We start from the raw sequence: 22830 nt of genomic DNA, 5'->3' as shown, positions 1-22830 counted from the left end.
ACTCTTAAGACTTAGAAACGGTTGTTTGATCCCACTGACTATTTGCGATCGAAATTTACATAACACCAATGACAGAAATCATCAACAAAAATCGAATCAGGGACTTGTTTTCACTCGAACATCATCAACCGGAAGTGACGTGACACGGACCGACAGAATTAAAAATGCAATTAGCAATTTTTTAAAAGCCTAGAACACCGTTTTAAAGAAAATAGCACATCCTCAATCTCTTCATGAATAACATATTTTATATCCCAAAATATATAATTCTTGGAAAAGAAAAGTTCTTTGCTCAAAAACACGTCGTCCCCCCCTCTCTCTTTTTACTAATTATGAGCAAAATCAACCGCAGGTGGCGTTCTCAACATGGCGGCGACCATGAGACGGTTTGTGTTGCTCTACTGGAGACGAAAAACGGGGGTTTTTCCAGCCTTACCAGCTTCCACAAATCCTATGGTAAGAGTACTGAGGTTGCAAAAGTATAAATATATGTTATGAGCTATTAAAATGCAGTATTACTTGTTTTAATTGTACATTATTTGTGTCTGAAATCAGGTCTAATTTCTCCATTGCAGATTGGAGTAGAATTCGGAAGGCATGGAAGGCGTGCTAAGCTTAAAGCATGTTGTGTTGTGTACATGTTTACTCTATCTACTCCTACTTCTAAGGTTATACTGGACAGGACCAAGCGGTATAAATATCCAGAGAGTGAATGATGAAATTTAGATGAAAGTATTTTGATGAACATGATGAAACAACTGTACCGGTAGTCCGAATAATCAGACCCAGAACAAAATATTAATTTCTGACATGATCGTGTACTGGGTCTGAACTGTTTCCATATGAAATCTTGATGGCAAATTGGACAATAGAAGCACATGGTTCTACGTGACAGCTTTTTAATCCCTATTCATGTTACGTGAATCACGCTATTGTGGACCATCCTTCTGATACTTGAGTGTTTGGACAAGCGGAACGGTCTTTTGTCTACCTCTCTGTTTGTAAACAAACCAGGAGGTCGAAATCGTCCTCCTCGCCGAATACGAAAGTCAGCGTAATAGTACGGCACTACTGTACCGGTAGTCCGAATAATCAGACCCAGAACAAAATATAGGTAACCTAGGCAAACCTTAGTTAACACATTTACTAGTCAGCGAATTCGCCGAGTCCGGGGCCCCAACACAATGCATACTTACATAGAAATTTGAATTTTTTTTCGAGAATAGGTGGGTGAAGGAAACCTACATAAATATGTTTTCTATACTTCACTTGACCCAAATATATGATTTTTTATGGTGATAATCAAGTCATACATGGAATTTTAGAGGATTTTGATAGCAGTTCCATTAAAAAAAGCTGCCATCGCCATGAGACTAAGATCTAGAAACACCCCGAAATGCCGTTTTGGGGAATTTTGCTAGCTGAATCTTTTTGATGAAAGTCAATCTTTGACAAGATGTAACTTTGCTACGGAAAGTGCTATGAAAAAAAGGTTTTCAGTTTTGGCTTAGTTTACTCAAGGGCTTTAATTTGATATATAAAACGATGCAATTTGATGGCAAATTTGAATTCACCTAGGATACCTACAAAATATTAATTTCTGACATGATCGTGTACTGGGTCTGAACTGTTTCCATATGAAATCTTGATGGCAAATTGGACAATAGAAGCACATGGTTCTACGTGACAGCTTTTAATCCCTATTCAGGTTACGTGAATCACGCTATTGTGGACCATCCTTCTGATACTTGAGTGTTTGGACAAAGCGGAGCGGTTTTTGTCTACCTCTCTGTTTGTAACAAACCAGGAAGTTAAAATAGTCCTCCTGCTGAATCCGTCAGCGTAATAGTGCGGCACTGCTGCGGTACCTTAGTGCCGTACTATTACGCTGACTTTCGAATTTCCTGGTTTGTTTACACAACAGAGAGGTAGACAAACCCTGTTCCGCTTGTCCAAACTCAAGTATCAGAAGGAGGGTCCACACTAGCGTCATTAACGTCACCTGAACAGGGATTAAAAAGCTGTCACGTAGAACCATGTGTACCCTGTGTAAAGATAGTCACTTGTGCTGAGCATGAAATTGGTCACTTATCACCCACTGTTCAAAATGTGACATCTACACCAATTACAGTCCCCGAAACTGTCTACTTTTTAGCCGACCTCAATTCCGAAACATTTAGTGATAGTTAAAAATCGATCCCCAACCCTTTGGTTACCTTTGGACCGAATTTTTCAAATCTCCATGAGTCTCCGTGTCTGAAATTCCCGGTACAAACATCGAAAATGTCGCAATTCTCAGTTCTCGGTGATGATACTATATCCGCATCGCTGTTTTCATACATGAATATGCATATCTCTGACCCTGTAAGGTCAAAAAGCGTGGCGTTGATTTCAACCAATCCGATCCACCGTTTAATAAGCAGCTTGATACTGACGTCATATCTGAGGTGACCAGGAGGCAGGAGCTACCATTTTGGTAAACTGAACTCGACTCGATGCGTTCTTTTGGTTCACATAAATCCGAACAAAATTTTCAATAACGGGTAATAGTATGATTTCAATTTTTATTAATGAAGTTACTTGTAGTTTTGAGGAATGACAAAGTTGTTGTTTTGGAAACTTAGATGTTTGTTTCAACTGATGATGTAGGATCGCAAGGTGAGTGAATTCGTGAAGAGATTGGCTTGTTTGAGTGATAGTAGGATACGGGATGTAGGCTAGTCCTCTGTGTTTGACCGGCTCCGGCGTCTCAATTCAGTACCTGCTTACCAGACAGCAATACTGCGTATTGCTGTATGGAACCAGATATAGAACCATGTGCTTCTATTGTCCAATTTGCCATCAAGATTTCATATGGAAACAGTTCAGACCCAGTACAGGATCATGTCAGAAATTAATATCTTGTTCTGGGTCTGATTATTCGGACTACCGGTACCTAAGTTTTGAGTTAAATTGAATTTGAGTAAAATTTGCCTGTTTTGTTTGAACTTTTTTGAAGTGCAATTTTTGCAACATTTTGATACGATCGCCCGTCGTGATCGGCTGTGTTTACTTCTGAACTTCCATTGCTTTACACGGAGTCGTGCTTCAGAGAATCCGACTGGATTTTGAATGCAAAGGTCTCTAACCTCGAATGTGAAGCTATCGGTGAGTTACTCGAGAACTCTCGCTTCGAATTTGCACACGATAGTTACGCATTTGATGCTAGAGTCGGTACCTTGCTATGTTTTTTGAGTGGGACAGCGGTGCAATACCTTGCACGGAGGTTATTATTCTGTTAATGTTGAAATTGGGATGAAAGTTATTTCGATGAGTCAATCTGTATCTGGTTCTGGTTCTGGTTCAGGTTCAGTCGGAATAACGGTCAAGCTGCATCTTCTCCAACATTCTTAGAAGATTTGGGTAGTCAATGCGCCGTGTGTGTGTCTCTCGTAACTCACGGAAGAATAAATAAATGGTGGGTTTTACTGCAATTGTTCTGGGAATAAAGCTGTATCTGTGGACATCTTTTTAAGACTTTCTTTACGTGCGGCCAGTAGATCTTCTGTGATCCCCTTCTGTAATTAGCCCTGGAGGTCTTTGTGAGCCGAATGATGCTGTCAGCCTTCATCCCAACCTCGTTGTTGATGATTCTATTCATCATCTGGATTCTAGTTTCTTTCCTCACACAGGACTATGTTCTAATGTCTCCCACTTCAACTCCTCTATCATCTGAGTGACACTATCCCTTTGGTTGTAGTTATTGAGGCAAAACCTGGCAGCGTTTCTCTGGATTGCTTATAATGACTGTACATCTCCCTTCCTGTATGGATCCCAGACATAACACTGTACTTGCATGTATACTCAAGTGTTGGTCTCACAAGAGTTTTGTAGGCATTCTCTTTGATCTCCCTTGAGGCTTGAACAGTGCCACAGATTCTCCCCTCCCCTAAAAAGGATCTCGCGACCAAGTGAGAAGAGGGAGGAATGGTGTGGCACTTCATGTAAGTTCATCATTCCAGTATCTTTTGATTGAGCAAGATTTACCAAATCTGGATAGTCTAAAATTTTGCTGTAAAGTGTAATTTTAGCAACATTTTTGATGCAATCACCTGTTGTGATCGGCTGTGTTTACTTCTGAATTTCCATTGCTTTACACAGTGTCATGCTTCAGTGAATTCGACTAGATTTTGAATGCAATGGTCTCAAGCCTAGGATGTGAAGCTATCGGCGAGCAAATTCTTGGCTAGACTTCTCGAGCAATCGGTGAGCAAATTCGTGGCCAGACTTCTCGAGCAAACATGGACAAGACTGCTACATCAAAATGCAGTAACATTCACCTTACCTTACATGCCTTTTCTGTAGATCTATGTCTGAAAAGGAAAAGGTCATTAAACAACAAAATTTTAGTCATTTCAAGAGGATCTAAAGTTGCATATGTGGAAAAAGCAAGTGTTTCATTTAAACAAAGCTGATTGATACAGCCTGTCGCTCTTCTATACACAGGTCGAATGGTTAAATATCATCTCCAAAAGATAATTTCTCTCATGGTTCATTTACCTAACTTTAAATGCACCACATCATATTGTACTAATCATTGCAGGTTCAGCATTCAAGATGTTGCAGCTCAGCAAATCCTGATGAATCTTCACCCATCAATCAGAAGTCTGCCATAATGGCTGCTGCTGAAGAAAGGAGGAAAAAATTTGGTCAGTGAAGTCATTGATTCGATTTTTGTTTCAGAGTCGGACAATGTAATGCCCTTTAAAAAATTGTTCAGTGTTATTAACTAACTTGAATCATTCCAAAATGACTAAGGAGAATTTGAACAAATATGTACAAGACTAAGTTTCCAATAGCCTGTAGATGCCATTTAAATTCTATACACCCTGTATATGGAAGGCATGACCTTAATGTCGCACACAGGGGGTGTATATTTCAAATAAAGCCACCCATTCAAGTTAACCACATTTGAAATGTACACTCCCTGTGTGGAAGATTAGATTAAGGTCATGTTTGCCATAGGAGGTGCACTAGCCCAGGCCTTCTCATCTTGTTTATTTGAAGTGCCAACTGGGAAATGTTAATGATCATGAAGTGCCAACATGTTAAGGGAGGATTTTGCAAGGGAGCGTGTGTACGAGACCGAACGTACAGTGGGTGGGGTCCAAGGGCCCGCCCCGGGCCCGCCTTGTGGTCCTTGAAAGCCACGGCCGTGGGGGTCCAGGGGGCAGTGCCCCGGAAGATTTTAGGGCTTTCTTAAGGCTCAGATGTGGTATTTTCACCCCTTTTTTGTTATAAATGTATGTGAAAAAAATTAGCTAATTTACCGTGTGTCACTTCGCGCCCCACTTTGACTAACTACAAGCGCCACAAGTGGCGCGCGCCGCCAGTTGAGAAGGCCTGCACTAGCCTTACTTAAACAAATGTGCAACTATAAAGGCTTGATATAGTGGTAATGGGCGTCATTTCATGTTCATGATTTTTCTTGGGACGGCAAAAATGGGTTGGATGGACAACAAGAACAATATCAACAATGATATTTTTACAAGACAAGTTCTAGACGATTCGATTTCAACACTTCACTTGGTACCTCTGAATATCACCAGGGCTGTATTTTTCTTGATGCTGAAGCAGAAATGTTTATTAGCATGATCGTTTCAAAACTGCTGAAACACAAGATATTTTAAATCATCGATGGATATTTTTTGTGAGTATAGAAAACTTCTTTATTGAAAGTGAAAGTATCTTAACAAACTCTGAATTATGTTTTTGTGCACAGATACATTAATCCAATCTGAGCGTGAGGCCTACGACAGAGGAAAGCGCCACCTTGCTAATATGATGGGAGAAGATCCTACCACTTTCACACAAGCAGATGTAGATGTAAGTTACTTATCTGGTTACAGGTCAATACTCGATAGTCTGAAGGGTCATTAGTCCAAAAACCAAATAACTTGGTTATAAACCCTAATCCTTACCCTAACCCTAACACTTAACTTCACTGTAACCTATAACCTAAGCCCTAATCCTCGTGGTGATGGAAAACAAGGCTATGGTGGAATTGGCGTATTGTACCGATCTGTTTTGAATCTGTCCATTGTCCCAATGGATTTAAGTTTCAAAACATTTGAGATGTCATCGTCAAAGACTCAAGCGTGCTGGTTTAATACTCATTTCCATCTATAGACCTTACCCATCCAGTGTCAACAAACTTCGCACAAATGATTTTCTTAAAGATTTTGATTCCCTCTTAGATGAAGTGTCATCTTTGGCCAATAAGGTTCTTATATTTGGCGATTTAAATATCCATGTCAATCGTCCTGCTAAACCAGAGGTTTGTAAATTTATGAATTCTCTCTGTACTAATGGTTTTAATCAACATGTGACCAAACCTACCCACAAGCTGGGTAACACATTAGATCTTATAATATCTAGAGTCAATGACGTCAATATTATTGTTGATTGGGATGTTAAAATTCCTCCAATGTCTGACCACTTTATTGTTACCTGTAAGCTTGATTATATCAAACCTGATCTTCCCAAAACTTACCGTACCTTGCGTAATTTCCGTGATTTTGACAATCAAGTATTTGCTGGTGATCTTGCCAGTAGTCTTTCAAAATTACCTCACTCTGATAATGTTAATAATATTGTATCTAGTTTTTCAGAAATATGTACCAACCTGCTTGATAAATATGCTCCTCTTTCAACAAAACTTGTTGCTGCTCGCTGTAGGCTTCCTGGTACAATGAAGAAATAAGGAAAGCTAAGCGGGTGCGCGGGAGATCAGAGCGCAAATGGCGCAAGTCTGGTAGTGAGCACGATCGTTCTGCATATCTGGATCAGGTGCACCATGTCAGTGATCTTATTTTGCAGGCTAAAACAAAGTTCTTCAAGTCCAAACTGGCCAATGCGAATAGTAAAGATCTTTTCAGTACAGTTAACGGCCTTCTAAACAGATCTGGTAAATGTCGTCCAATCCATGAATCTGCTGCCGAACTTGCTGATAAATTTGCTTGCTTTTTTAAATCCAAAATTGATAAAATCAGTGCCGAATTTGATATTGATATATGTATTGGTAATGACAGTATGGTTCAATCCAGTGGTCAAACAACAGACTCATTGACTTGTTTTGTCCCTGCGTTAGTTGATGAGGTTGAAAGCGGTTATCGGCAAACTTGCAAATAAGTCTTGCAATCTTGATCCACTTCAACTTGGATTTTAAAGCAAAATGTGTCTGTTGTTTCTCCAATTGTTACTAAGATAGTTAATGCTTCTCTGCGAGATGGCATTTTCCCTGATGCATTCAAGGAGGCCATTGTTACACCTGTGTTGAAAAAACATAATTTGGATTCAAATATCCTGAAAAATTACCGGCCCATTTCCAACATTCAGTTTCTCGCTAAAGTCATCGAAAGTATTGTTTCCTCAAGATTCAAAGACTATCTAAATGAACATCATATGTATGAAGACCATCAGTCGGCTTACCGAACTGGCCACAGTACAGAAACTGCTTTACTTAAAGTTAAAAGTGACATTCTATGTGAGCTGGATAAAAATCATGTCGTCGTCATGGCCATGCTCGATCTGACGGCGGCGTTCGACACGATAAGCCATACCACCCTCATCAGTCGTCTTCAAACCACGTTTAATGTTTCTGGTCCACCTTAAGACTGGTTTAAATCATATATTACTGATCGTCATAGCCGTGTGTGCATTGGAAACTGTTTTTCGGATAATACCGATTTGGACTGTGGTACCCCAAGGATCCATCATGGGACCTCTTCAATTCACTGTTTACATCTACCCAATTGGCAGCATTATCCGTAATCATAGCCTGATGTACCACATATATGCTGATGACACGCATAGTGTATACATCTTTTAATCCAAAAATTGCATCCCATTCTCAGCTGGCTGTTGATCGTCTACAAAACTGCATTCTTGAATTATGCAACTGGATGAAATCTAATAACTTGAAACTAAACATGGACAAGACCGAGTTCATTGTATTTGGCTCACCACACAATATCAATCTCGTCTCCTCTTCACATCATCTTATGGTTGGCGATACTGTTATTAAACCTGCCATTTCAGTTCGTAACCTTGGCGTTAAACTTGACTCACCTCTATCCATGAATGACCATGTATCTGGACTCTGCCAAACTCTTAACTTCCAACTTCGCAATATTGCTCGAGTCAGGCGCTTCCTTGATACAGACTCATGCCATCACATCATCCGTGCACTCATATTATCTCGCCTCGACTACGGCAACTCTCTCCTTGCTGGCACCACCAACATCAATTTATCCAAACTGCAGCGTATTCAAAATAGGGCAGTGCGTCTCATCTCGACCTCAAACGTCGTGACCACATAACCCCATACATCAAGGACTTACATTGGTTGCCCATCAGGGGCGTGTCAATTTCAAGATCCTCACCATCATATATCAATGTGTCAATGACATAGCTCCACTCTACCTTCAATCTAGAATTCATTCCTACACCACATCTCGTCATTTACGCTCTTCCATGGATACTACTCGGCTCTCCATTCCTCCCACAATCAAATTAGCTGGTGATAACGCCTTCACTTCCTTTGGTCCTCGAATTTGGAACAACCTCCCATGCAACATCAGGGAGGCCCAAACACTGGCCAGCTTCAAAAAGCTTTTAAAAACCCATCTTTTTCCAATTTGATCCATTTCTTGTTATTGCTATTTCTTTCTTTGTTTTCTCTTATTGTAATGCGCCTAGAGCTAAAATTGTATAGGCGCAATATAATAAAGTTTATTGTATTTATACAATAAACAAATTTACCTCCTGTGAAAGAGTCTAACCCTGGTTCATAGCTTGTGCTTGGACAAATCAATATGATTGATTTATTGATTGGTTGCCTAGTATTGGCTTTATATAAGGACCAATGAGGTTTAAGGTCGGAGTAACTACAGAATACCCCTCTCGGGGGTATAGTTTTATAAAGTTGTAACATGTTTGTATGTATTGGAATAGGGTGTTTTGTGCTTGAGTGGGGTATTCTGTTTTAATGATTTGTGTATGGTAATGTTGTGAGTGTGTTATTCTGGAGACTAAGTATAGGTCTTGGTTTTTTTGTGGGCGCAGTTGGCGCAGACATAGTCGAAAAACCGAAAGAGTTGGCGTTTGACGTGGACGCAGTTTAAATTGGCGGGTTGATCAATGCAGCGTAGATGCATTATTTAAGTTGCAGATGAAACAAAGGAAGTATGTTTGCTGGTACTACTCGGGAGTAGGCCTATAGGCCCTAGGTGTCGGTTTTTAACAAGGCGCGGTCGGCGCAGAGCGTAGTTGAAAATTGACAGGTTTTTTATAAATGGGCGTGGGCGTAGTATTATGGGGGATTTGTCCCGTTATACCGTTGAAGGAGTTCAAGATGTGGTAATTTTTTTGTGTGATTGTATTTGAATTAGTTGTTGGTACATGTATAGGCCTACTAGGACAAATTCTATGTCTAGTTTTTATGTCGGCGTAGTCGGCATGAGACGTAACTGAAAATTAACAGGTTTGGGCTTTGGGCTTGGGCGTGGATAAAATTGGTGATTTTATGAATGGGACATAGTGTTTGGGGATTTGTGCCCATGATGTTGAATTAGTATGTTAAATTGTGTGTGAATGTGGTGGCAGTACATGAACAGTATGTTGGACATAGGTCTTGGTTTTTAAGTCGGTATGAGTCGGCGCAGCCGTAGTTGAAAATGGCAGATTTTGCGTTTGGGCGTGGACGTAGTTAAAAGTGGTGATTTTAAAAATGGGCGTGGGCCTTGAGTATTGCGGGGATTTGTCCCCCAATGGCGTTGAAGGAGTAGGCCTACAAGATGTTGTTTTGTGTTTGATAGTGTTTGAATTTGTTGTTGGTACATGTAAATTGGACAAAGTATAGGTCCTGGTTTAATGTCGGCGAGACGTAGTCGAAATTTAGCATGTTTGGGCTTTGGGTGTGGTCGTAATTAAAATGGGTGATTTTATAAATGGGGCATGGACGCAGTGTTGGAGGGGATTTGTCCCGTTGAAGTTGAATTGGGATGGTATGTTGTTTTGTGTTTGATACCAGAAGTGTTTGAGTGTTTTGCTGCTACATGCAGTGTTTGGACCGTAGGTCTTGGTTTTTATGTCGGCGCAGTCGGCGGAGACGTAGTTCAAAAATAGCAGGTTTTGCGTTTAGGCGTGGACGTAGTTAAATTATGTTACCTGTCTCAAATAAATACCCTTATGAACTTTTGTTTTGGTTTTAATACTGGAACATTTACTGAAAATATTGCAGGCTATTCTTTATTTTTTGCTTCAGGACTAATGTTGCTAAAGTTTTTACAGCCCCCCCTCTAAGTGCACAAAAACTTTTTAACCCCCTGTTCATACACCCAAAACTTTTGAATCCCCCTATATTCAGAACTCCAAAATTGTATAACCCCCCCTACATATTTTTCAGCCCCCCCCCCCCCTAATAATTGAAGATTCAGTATGTTTTGAAAGTGATATTAGTTCTTTAAGGATGACTTTGGCTATAGGGGTGGGCTTTGGCGCGATTTTATGGCACATGATTATTTTGTTCATTGCAATTTTTTCGCGCGCATTTGTCCTGGTAATTAATGTTTTTTAGTTGAACGATGCGATGTGGAAATTTTGGCCCCTGGCTCCGTATCCCCTTCGCATTTTAGCATTGATAGCAAATTTTCACGGGAAAAGAGATTTTTGGGACAGCTTGGAAAAGTTAGGTTACAGATCTGAAGGGCCAAAGCTGAATCATGTTGCCTTGCACAGGGCACCCCGAGAAAATGGTCTCTGGCAGGAGTGATGATGAGTTCACTGACCTTTTAACAAGTTCAACCATGGTTCAACAAAAAGTCAATACGATTACGTAATTGTTCATGTGATGACACACACAGAGGGAAAGGGCTATTTCATTATAAATGACAACATTGAGTCCCAAAAGGGGTCAAAATTCAAACTCATTTATTTCATGCAAATTCATTATCATTTCAAAGTTCAGATGGTGTGTCAATAATTCTCAAAATATTAGAGCGTCAAACCCTCAGGAACCATTAAAAAATTAAATTGAATTTTTGCTGTGTAAAAAACATAGCTGCCGTCTGGAGGGACATTTTTTAAACAATTTAATACACAACTTTGAAAGAGTATATGTAACCAACATTGGGTTCATACTTATTCATATTTAGTCTGTAATAATTGTTGTATGTTCCTTTACACTTCAGTGTCTTAAATATGCCAGTTTCAATATAAAACAATTAGTAAATTGATACTAATCCAGATAAATGGTGCAAAATTACTACATATTTTAAGGATAAACTTTATCTTCACATGAAAAATTCATGAAATAGTCATTTTGTCCTGCCCAATAGCTACACTGATGCATAAGTGAGTATTCTCGTCAATCTGTTGTACTAGTCATGGAAAACCTAAAATAAAAGACCCTCCTGTGTCATTTGTTCTGGATAGGACACATTTTTTAACACATAATAAAGCATACTTTAACTTTAGAAATAGCTGCATCAATATTATTGCATCAATATTATTGCATAAAAGATCCCCAGCATTTAAAATCCACTACAAACAGGGTTAATATTCTGGTTAAATTAGGAATATTACAATTTTTAGCTAACCGAAGTTCAATGCAGAATAATATCATATGTGTTCTCAACAACTGGACAATAATTTGAACACTAAAGTGGTTTGTAAGCATAATTTGCAATAAAATGCAAAAATTTCTTGTGGGTTTGGCTCTTTGAAATTTTTATTTTTTAGTTTGTTTACCAATTCATGGAAATGACATAATTGTGCTGGAGAGGACATTTGTTAAATTGCAAACAGAATCGTGGATACAGGCTTGCAAAATGCAACAAATACCAAATCATGTGCCACCTTGGTAGAAGGAAGACCACTCTTCCTCTACAAATTTCACATTCTATGATATAATCCTTCTTATTTCAACAATTAGTAATTAACTTCAGTTCTGGAGAGGACAAATTTTTAACGCAGAACTGTGGTATCAAGAACAAGTGGTCTACTGTATGTAAAATAAATGAATTCCTCAATCAGTGCCCTGTCCCATCAATTGGTAATATAACACAGATTATACAGGTAGGGTAAGGGTTTATATTTCCTCTTTAATGTTAACAAAAATGGAGGCATGAATTGGAGAGGACACTCATTTTTTTATTTAACATAAAATGCCAATTTTGCAAGAATCTACGGAATTTTAACATTTTTGCACCAATTTTCACCATTCAACTTGCATGATGTTCCACACATATCATATTTTCATTGAAACAAGCACATTGCCATAGAATGTACCTAATTTTTTAAAGAATTAATTCAGAATACATGGTCAAAATGTTTTGGGACTCGAAAATTGGGTTAAAAATGTACATTTTGGCAAATTTTTGTTCAAAAATTGATGGAATTCTGTAAAAATGCTCATGTAGCTTGTAGTTTGTGGCGCAATTAGAATTAAGTTAACAACACTGCATTATCACCCTAATTATATCATCCAGATATGATAAAAGCTGTTTTTGAGAATGTGTCATTTATAATGAAATAGCCCGAAAGTCAATATTTACATTTCTTGGTCATAAACCTCACCTCCATGCAGTAACCTTTATTATACGCATTATAGCTGATCTGGGTAATCAAAAACAAATCTACCCATCGTGGCTTAGGGTTTTAATAACATGCTTAATTTCCGGGATTGATTGAATTTAAATAATGGATACACATTTTAAGTTTAGCATCAGTTTTTGTTATTTAGTTAAGTTGAGTTTTTGATAAATAAAAAAAAAATTTTTGCTTAAATCATTAGAAAATATGTACCATATTGGCTGAAATTTTTAGGTTGAAAAGTCGGGTATGAGAAGTTAGGGTCTACAAATTGTACCAACCCGAAAGTTTTATCACTTTGTAATATTTTCATTTGGTATGTTTCTTATTAATATTTTTTGAGGAAAAAAGTGAGGATTTTTATCACTTTGTAATTTTTTCATTTGTTATGTTTCTTATTTATAGTTTGTGAGGAAAAGTGATAGTTTTTCATCACTTTGCACATTTTGAATTTTTATGTCTTTTAATATTTTGTGAGGAAAAAAAGTGAGAATTTTGTCATAACTTTGCAAATTTTTTATTTATTATGTTTCTTATATTTTTCTGGTGAAAAAAAGTGAGGATTTTTACTACTTTTATATTTTTGATTTTTAATGTTTTCTATCATTTTGTGATGACAAAAGTGAGGATTTTTCATCACTTACGCAAATTTTTCATTTATTCGTTTCACATTATTTTGTATGGAAAAAAGATTTTGAAATTACTTGGATTTTTTTAATTTTCTGTATAATGTACAATGTTGCTTTAAGCCCATGGATTGAGAAATTTAATATTATTATTCCATGCCTTGATATTGTTTGATTGCATTTTGTAATATTGTTTTGTGATGAAAAAAGTGATGAATTATTATGATGTCCAAAAAATAGGTGCCAAAATTTCTCCCCCAAATCGTGCCATATCTACGGTAATTATATTTCGAATGTGAAAGAAATCCTCACGTATCTCATCACAAAATAATTTAAAAAAATGAATGAAAAATTGGCGTCGTAATGAACAACTTTTTTCATCACAAAATAATAAGAAATATAACAAATGAAAACATTCCAAAGTGATAAAAAAATCCTCACTTTTTCCTCACAAAATAATAAGAAACGTTAAACATAACAAATGAGAAGTTAGCGAAATGAGAAAATAATTCTCACTGTTGTCATCACAAAACATAATGATAACAAGTGAAAAATTTCCAAAGTAATACAAAAATTCCTTACTTTTCCTCACAAAGTAATAAGAAACATAACAAACGAGAAATTTCTAAAGTGTTAAAATATCCTTACTTTTATCATCACAAAATAATAAGAAACATAAAAACTGCAAAGTGAGGATTCTTTCTCATTTTTAACTTTCCTTAAATCGGGCCTCAATTGTCTGAAATTGATAACATTTTATTTTTAAAGAGGGACTATGAATTTAATTCCAATATCATATTATTGAAATTCTCATCAATATTAACTGTATAGCTACTACTAGCTAAAACTACTGTTCTTTGAATGGTACAAAATACAGATGTTCAATCGAAATACATATTATGCAATATAGGACTGTCCGCATTTTTTTAGGTGGGTAATGTGTATAAAACAAATGAATATCTACGTCATTATCATTTGTTTCCCAATTTTAAAACAAGATGTTTTAGAAAAGGAAAACAAATCATACATACATAAAAAATCACATTTTTGCAAAAACTAATTTTTTGATCAAAAATCACATTTTAAACCAAAATATCACAATGTAAACCAAAAATCACATTATAAACCAAACATCACATGAATTGAGTAAAATTACCCGGTGTTGAGTAAGGGGAAAGATTTTACTCTGCTGTTTAGTAAAATGTTGCACAATACCGTACCTGGGCAAATGATAGCATTTTTTGCAAATCATTTATTAGACGAGTGGATTCTATAGCCATTTTGGCTGCTGAAACCGAATCCGGAAAGCTTTTTTGCCGGGTTTTTTGCATAAAATGTATCTACATTGGTTCAGTGGACTTTTTCAAAATGGCCGGCAGTATATTGTGATAGGGTTAGGTTTAGGGTTAACCGGCCAATATTAAAAGTACATGACCTAAAATTACAGCTATAGGTTAGATGTTCAGAAATTTGGTACTTTGGTAAAATAGTGAGTGAGGGCAAGGCATAGCTAGCCAACTCCGTGTTAATTGAATGGAGATTTGACCGAAAATGTTGGTAAACGGACCGCTCACTTCTGAAGAATGCCACACGAAAACGGTACAAGCTACATTTAAAGTACTCTCTGTTCGATCATCATGATGAGTTTCTTATATAGTATGCGAAATGGGGTACTGAAGGTGATTGACAAAGGGTCGTATACTTAGCTGATGAGTAAGTGACAGTGAACATGAAAATCAGCGCCCATAACCCAAGTTAGTAGCTAGTTAAGCGGAGACCGTCAGGGACTGATTATTGATTATTGAAGTGCCTTATTTTATAGATATACGCATACGATTTAGGGCAAGAAAAAAAAAACCGGGACACTTTTGGAGACATCATCATCATCATCATCATTATCATCATCATCATCATCATCATCATCATCATCACTTTCTACATTTTTCTAAACAACATACTGTTTTAATAAGATTTTTTTCTTAAAATGCATGTAACTATAATTATTGTTTAGAGCGTGATGAAATAAAACATCACAATTTTCATCACAAAACAAATATAATGCATAAGAAATCGTTTGTTTTAGAGCGTGATGATGAAATAAAACATCACGGTTTTCATCACGAAACAAAGTAATACATAAGAAATCAATTTTTAAGTGAGTGATGAAATAAAACATCACGATTTTCATCACGAAACAAAGTAATACATAAGAAATCGTTTGTTTTAGAGCGTGATGAAATGAAAATTGAAAGTGTTATACAACTCCCGGATACATCTTAAAAACAAATTTCCATCTCATGATTGAATAGGAAGTTTGGTCAAACAGAGTATAAGGCATGATATTGATAATAAATACATAGTCTTAGGAAGCAAAAACATTGTTTAAAATTTCAACCATTTACTAGAAACATTTTACCTTCATTTGTAAATATTTATAAAAACAAAATATTTGGAGCAAACATCGTTTTCAAAAGATTTTTTCAACTCCAAAATAACATTATGTTTAGAATGATTTGTACAAAGTTTTCAAAAATGTTTTTGGAATGTTATAAGAACGTAAAACATTTTAATAACATTTCAATGTCGCATTATATAAAGGTCGTGAAATCATTTTAAAAACGTGATTGTAAATACTTGGACAAACATGTTTTTTTCAAAATATTTTTTCAACTCCAAAATAACATTCTGTTTAGAATGATTTGTACCAAGTTTTCAAAATGTTTTTGGAATGTTATAAAAGCGTAAAACATTTTAATAACATTTAAATGTCGCGTCATATAAAGGTCGTGAAAACATTTTAAAAACGTGATTGTAAATACTTGGACAAACATTTTTTCAAAATATTTTGCAACTCCAAAATAACATTCTGTTTAGAATCAAGTTTTCAAAATGTTTTAGGAATGTTACAAAAACGTTTTTACATTGTTGAGCAACGATAATGCTGTAGGATGTAAAACATATAGCCCTTAAGTTAGGCCAAATAAACAAAATTAACATGTTTCACATCTTCTTTGTTTCCTTTGTTGAGGTTTCTTCAATTAAATTTGTATTTTGTGAAAGTCAGTTATTTTAACAAAACAAATATTCTTCCTATAGCCTTGCTAATAAACTAGAAACACTTTAGGAATGTTTTGAGATAAATAAGGGGGTCTTATATGTCAGTATAACAAATAAAAAGATTTCTCCTCTTTTGTGCAGACATAGTGTAGGCCTATGCTAGAATAACTATAATTATGGGTATTCACGATTCTGCTCTAAAAAATAAAATGCCCTTTCCTCCACCTTGTTTTGAATAAGTCGGATGTAAAACATGTTGTTTATTATTGAACTTGGCCTTCACTATATAATACATTAAAACATATTAGAAACACTTTGACCAAGTTTCAGGACAAATTTATGCAAAATAAAAGTACCCCGAACATTTATGCATGGATTTTTAGCAAAATATTGGCAAAAATTATATGTTAATGAGCTTCTCCAGTCATTTTAGCTTATTGACTTGATTGATTATTGATCATACAAAGAAAATATAAATTGATGTATTTTGAAAACCGTAGGCCTATGTCCGATTGATTCCAAAGAAAAGGCATATTGATCAGTGTACTTTGGTCTACTCAATTAATCTGTTTAGAGCACTTTTATAATGCCTGCATAACCACCTTAAACAGCTCAAGACACACAATGTTAGGCAGTAGTCCAGTTTAAATATTATTTTCTTCATGTATTAATTTGTAAGTATTTAGTGGTGGAGGGTTGTATGTAATGTTATTCTTCTATTTTGTACAGAGCGCAGTAAACATACGAACACATTGTTCACCCAATTGTAATTAAGTAATGTAAAACAAAGCTTTAACATAGAACTTATTATGTGTTACAATCAACAATATCATTCGGAATCCGGCAATCGTACTTTCGTTTTATATAAGAACATCAAGAATGTAGCAATGGAAACAGGCCTTCCTGTTGAAGTCAAATGTTTATTGCTTCGAATGACAATGGGCTGAGATTGAGCGTACCAGCCCAGAGGATGATGATAAGGATAATGACCTGAGTGCAATGCATTCGTCAAGATAATCGCACGCGCCGTGGAGTTATTGCATTTAGCTCGAGAGCCGATAGGCTCAAGAGCTAAATGCAATAACTCCATGGCAAGTGCAATATCTTGACGAATGCCTTTGCACTGAGTACATTATCCGTCATACACTTTGAGTGTAGGCCTATTAAAACAATAGGCAATATTAATTGCTGCATTCATTATATTAGTTTTAATATTAGGGAAAATATCTTACATTTTAAAAACACCGTCAGGAGATTGACCAGCTACGTAGCATTTAACTGGTAAAGAAAATCAATTCCTGTATAAGTTAGCTATCAATATGGTATCGATTGCGCCATACGTCATACTTTAGTAACTTATTCACGCATGGTTTGTAACCAATTGACTTTATGTTGTGATCATTTAGAGCACTGAACCAGTTCATCTGGAAACGATCGATTTAGATGTCCGACTAGTACTACGGTGAATATCAACTGGACTTTATAGCTCTATAATTTGAACTTTAAAATCTACTTATATTAAAACACACGACATTGGGATTTAACAATTTGTTCAGTATTATCATAGGCCTTCAAACACATGTGTTTGAAGGCCTATGGTATTATAAAGCATGATCATGATATTATGCGCTAGTGTGTGTTTCCCGGCCCGGCTATGTTATTTTAGATATAGGCCTACATGTATTTCATTTGTAAAATGCTGAATATTTTGCAATGGTGTCATCTTGTATAATTATGATCCACCTGTTTTTGGCCCTTTTTAATTAATAGAAGCTCGATTATTCTCATTTGATGTTTGATTTATTTGAGGTCATTAATCATAATGTATGACAACGTTATTTGCATAATAGGGTGCAACTCTACTAGTCTTATTACAAGACTGCCCTACCCCAACCCTAACCCTAAACTCCGTGGCGAGGACTGGACTCAAGTCTAGCGAGTTGCACCCTATTCGGTAATTGTACCCTATTATAGAACACCGTTTGTAACTATACCATTTTAACACCACAGAATGTATATTCGTACTTTTTTGATGGTATATATATCGAACAGGCAATTATATAGTTATGTGACCTCTGTGTCGAAAGCGTCACCTAACTCTACTATATGGTTATGTGAAAGTAGTATTTCTAGTATTTGGCGTGCACGTATTATCTAGAATCTATTGTTTAGCGTGCAGGTTTTAGATAATGCATTGTTTAGCGTGCAGGTTTATATAATTTGGGCTGTGAAGGGTAGTTCGCGAAAATAATGCACGGGAGAAGAATACATAACGATGAATAGAAACGGGCACTAGAAGTGTATTTAAGGAAGGCCCATCATGCACTGTAAAAGTGTTATCACTAGAGTTTCAACTGCCACTATATTATTTTTCAATTGAACTCTGTGCAAAAGATGTTGTTTAAGAATTGTCCGTGTGTCATTATTACTTGGTCGATTTCAGATGTAAAGTGATGTATGCATGAAGGATAAATCACACCTTCTGTAGATAAGATAACATAAAATGTGAAATCGACCAACTTTTTGAAGGTGTTTTTATTGTAAATATATCTGTCCAAATTCAAATTGAACCATGCACGCATATGCGTGTGTATGCAGTGGGCGGGCAGTGGTGTCATGTTCACCCCACAGCTATGCTAACCGCAAGACTTGCTGGGAAGTGCTTAATTCATCCTCTGGTACCAGCCGTGGGGCGTGCAATACATCCTCCCCATTTTGGGCCCGTGCTCCATAGCCAAAATTATCAAAAAGTATCATTATCACCATCAAAACATGCGGAATCTTCAATTACATGCTTATGAAGCTTGCACTGATATTTTCAAAAGAAAACACAGTTAACATGAATGACACATAGCCATGATTACCATTATCAACTCTATTGTACACCTTTCTGTATTTCTTAATAAGGCAAACAAATTCGTGTACATTCTAATCTTGATATAACTGTATGACTACAATCATCTCACTTATATTTGCATCCAATTTTGTAAGTATATTTTGTTATTACTATCAATAAACCATCAAGAATTTAACAATAATTGTGTATATCTCTGTCTTTGAGTCACATTTGTATACCATATCCAACTTGGACCTCGGGGACAGGGGGGCACTCAACTTTGGAAGTGACGGGTATGTGCCTACGGAGTCATGAAGTAGGGGGCCTATCGGGTACAAAGCGTTATTTTTAAAACTAAGGGGTCATTGGGTACAAACAAAATAAAAAAGAAGTCATCGAGTATAAGATTGAAAGAAAGGGTCATCGGGTGAAAATTGTGAAAAATGTAGCAAAATTTTGAAACTTTCGGCATAATTTGGAAAAAATGAAGCAAAATTGGACAGTTTCGGCAATTTTTAGTTGCATTTTGATGATGCTATTATAGAAAAAATGGGGTTATGGGTAGCCGCAACCAAAGAAAGGGGTTCATTGGGTAGCCGCAACTAAAAAAAAAAAAGAGGGGTCATCGGGTATGGATTGTAAAGTCCATTTTATCACGTTAAAATTGGGACAATTCTCCCGCGAATTTATGGCTTTGGAATAAACTGAATTCTAAAAAATAATAGAATCCAAATTATATGAGTTTGGTCTTGTTGCGATGCATTGCACTATTACACATGTTCTTATACCAACAAACAGCAAAATAGATAAAAATTAATGAGACTGATTGAGACTCTTTTTTATGGTTTTACAACTAAACTAAAAATTTGATACGATTGATTCTAAATATATTACAAAAAATAAGGTATCTCGTCCCAACGCGCAGTCGGGCTTTCTTGTTAGAACGAGGCGTTCCCTCATACATTATGTTTAGTCGTGCATTGTGTTTAAGTAAGGAACACTGCGAGTTCTCAACTATGAGGTCTATACCTACACGCAAGTGTGTCCATTAATTACGGAACACTGCGAATTCTCAACTATGTCCACGCCGACTGCATGCGAGGTCAAAACCTGGCACGCATAAGTGTGTCTATGTCCTGTTAAGAAGCATGCTGTTTTCAAAGCCCCATATCGAATTCAGAACTACGTCTCACGCCGACTGCGCCAACATAAAACCAAGACCTATAAGCCCTCTATCGAATTACGTCTCACGCCGACTAGCCAACATAAAACCAAGACCTATAAGCCCTCTATCGAATTCAGAACTACGTCTCGCCCGACTGCGCCAACATAAAACCAAGAATTGCGTGCATATCCTATTTGGACATGGACGCACTTGGTTAATGGCCAATGGTGCGGAACCTTGGACTACTCAAATAATGAGTTTTCAACATGCGTCTACGCCGAATAATACCTAAATCGCCATCTCTGTGTACAAGTGTGTTCGGTTATTTGTCCAATTACCAGAATACAAGACATTAAGACGTGACTGTAGGGGATTATTTGTCCAACTACTAGATAGATGGCGCTTCGTTGAAGACACTGCGTCTCACGCCGACCAACACCGTCGGGCTGTTTTCAATCAACTCGCTCTCTCTGTCTGAAATTATTTGTCCAAATACCAGAATCCAAAAAGCCATGTCGTGACTGTAGGGGGATTATTTGTCCAACTACTAGATAGATGGCGCTTCGTTGAAGACATTTGTCCAAGAACCAAAATGTAAAAGAAATTATGATGTGACTATAGGGGATTATTTGTCAAAATACAAGAAAATATCAAATTGAGGGGGCTATTCCCTTCGAAGCAGCTCGGGGCTGTGCCCATGGTGTGGTGGGTATTGTGTAGTTATGCCTTAAGGTCTATTGTTGGAAGTAGCCAATGGGAAGTGGTTAATAACCTTCTGACACTGCCAGTGGTTCAGGGATTAGGCACATTTTTATCTGTCATGGAAGGAGAAGGTTGTGTCTCCAATGTGAAGAAAATTTTTTAACACAGAATTATTTCCATGGAAGGGAAAACTTATTCTTTTCAAGGAAATAGTATTTGCTTTTATAACATGATATAATCAGAGGTAGTTAGAAATAGCTATAAATTATTCTGAACGAAGGAAGCATGATCGCAAAATATGTCGGCAACTAGTGTCTAGAAACACCGATGACAGGAATGGCAGCCGTCATGGGAATACAAAATATTTAGCACCTTGATGGAATTTTGAAATTTAGAGGTGCAGAATTTTGAACCGATCGGGAAGACAAGACATCGCTCATCCAGTAAAGTCTGCTGCAGTCAAGGCTGTTAATTACAGAATGCTGAATCTTTCAGCAGAAATGGAATTAAATGGAGGTGTAAATGAAACCCCAGTCAAGCATCAATGCAGCAGCTAGCAGCGAGTCACAGCAATGATGGATCGATTTGTCGATCATGGTCTGATGATGGCGAAATCTGTGTGTTGGGATCAAGTATTGCAATTTGGGAAGACCAGCTGGGACCACCGGTGAAACAACTGTGATTATGTACTTATATTATGGATACTTGATTGGACATGGATGTCGAAACGGGGTGAGCAAATTTTAAGTAAAGTTAAAATTAATTATAAACATGGACTAGCTCTATCGAGTTCTGACACTCCACTACTTGCAAAGTTGCTGGAATAAGTAGGCCCTACTCTTGATCAATGTCAAATTCATGAGTGATTAATTAGTGGCTATCATGTGATCATAACATTGTTTTACTTTGTGTACGAGAGATAAAAATTATCATGAATGAAAAAAAAAAAAAAAAAATAAATAAATAAATAAATAAATAAGTTTTGGACGATTAGTATCCTGGATAATTTGGATGGTTTAGGTAGGGAAATTTGGTTGGGTAATCGAATTGGCTAGGGAGGCGCCTTGGAAAACATGGGCGTGGCAAAATTAAAAAGGGTGCTGATGTGATAAATGTTTTGTCAGAATTCAGGAATATTTAATTAGTTGCAATCATGTGATCCCCTGGATCAAAAATTTGAATGAGATCTCAAGTAAAATATACTGGCCAAATTTTTGGGGGCATGAATAAGTCATAGTGTGTGTCAGGTAGGAAGAGATTTTGTCAGGCAATCAACCCAGGATGTGATCATGTCAGTTTGGCTGGGAAAAAAAAATGAATCGGATAACAATAAAATATTGGGCAAATTATTTGTGGCATGAATAAATCATATTGTCAGGTAGAGAGAATATATCAGACAATGGAGTACTTGACAAAGCACCCAGACCATATAGTAATTAAAATTTTATATTGGTTTGGTAATCAAACATTTTGGCTAGTGTGAAGTTTGTGCCTTCAATTAAAGGGGTGCCGTGGTGCCAGGGTTTTGGAGAACTGGGCAAGGAAAAATTTATAAGGGGTGCCACTGCCACATTACCAAATTAGTGAATGTATAGGTAATTAGATGCATTCATAAGATCGACAGGGCCATGCGATATCATATAAATACCCTTTTTCAAGGGGAGAATTTTGCCCTTTTTTGAATGAATTCAAAATAAATTTGCAGAGCGAACACCCAACAGGGCAAACAGAGGTCAAGGTCAACAGGAGATCATTAGGGGTCAAACACCATGGAGGGTCGTTGGTTCATGAAATTTGGGGGGGACCACGGA

At 36.8% G+C, this 22830-nt stretch overlaps 1 protein-coding gene across 1 annotated transcript in view; it reads left to right on the top strand.

Moving 5' to 3' along the window:
• Positions 1–352: 352 nt before the first annotated feature.
• Positions 353–22830, top strand: part of LOC140157116 (small ribosomal subunit protein uS9m-like) — a 46627-nt gene continuing 24149 nt past the window's right edge. Inside the window, exons 1-3 of the mRNA XM_072180192.1 lie at positions 353–456; positions 4583–4688; positions 5762–5865. Coding sequence (XP_072036293.1) covers positions 367–456; positions 4583–4688; positions 5762–5865 — 300 coding nt within the window. The 5' untranslated portion in view covers positions 353–366. The remainder of the gene's footprint in view (positions 457–4582; positions 4689–5761; positions 5866–22830) is intronic.

This window comes from Amphiura filiformis, chromosome 7 (genome assembly GCF_039555335.1).
Source record: "Amphiura filiformis chromosome 7, Afil_fr2py, whole genome shotgun sequence".
NCBI classification, from domain to species: domain Eukaryota; kingdom Metazoa; phylum Echinodermata; class Ophiuroidea; order Amphilepidida; family Amphiuridae; genus Amphiura; species Amphiura filiformis.
The sequence above is the reverse complement of the archived record's forward strand: the minus strand, read 5'-3'. Positions and strand labels throughout refer to the sequence as shown.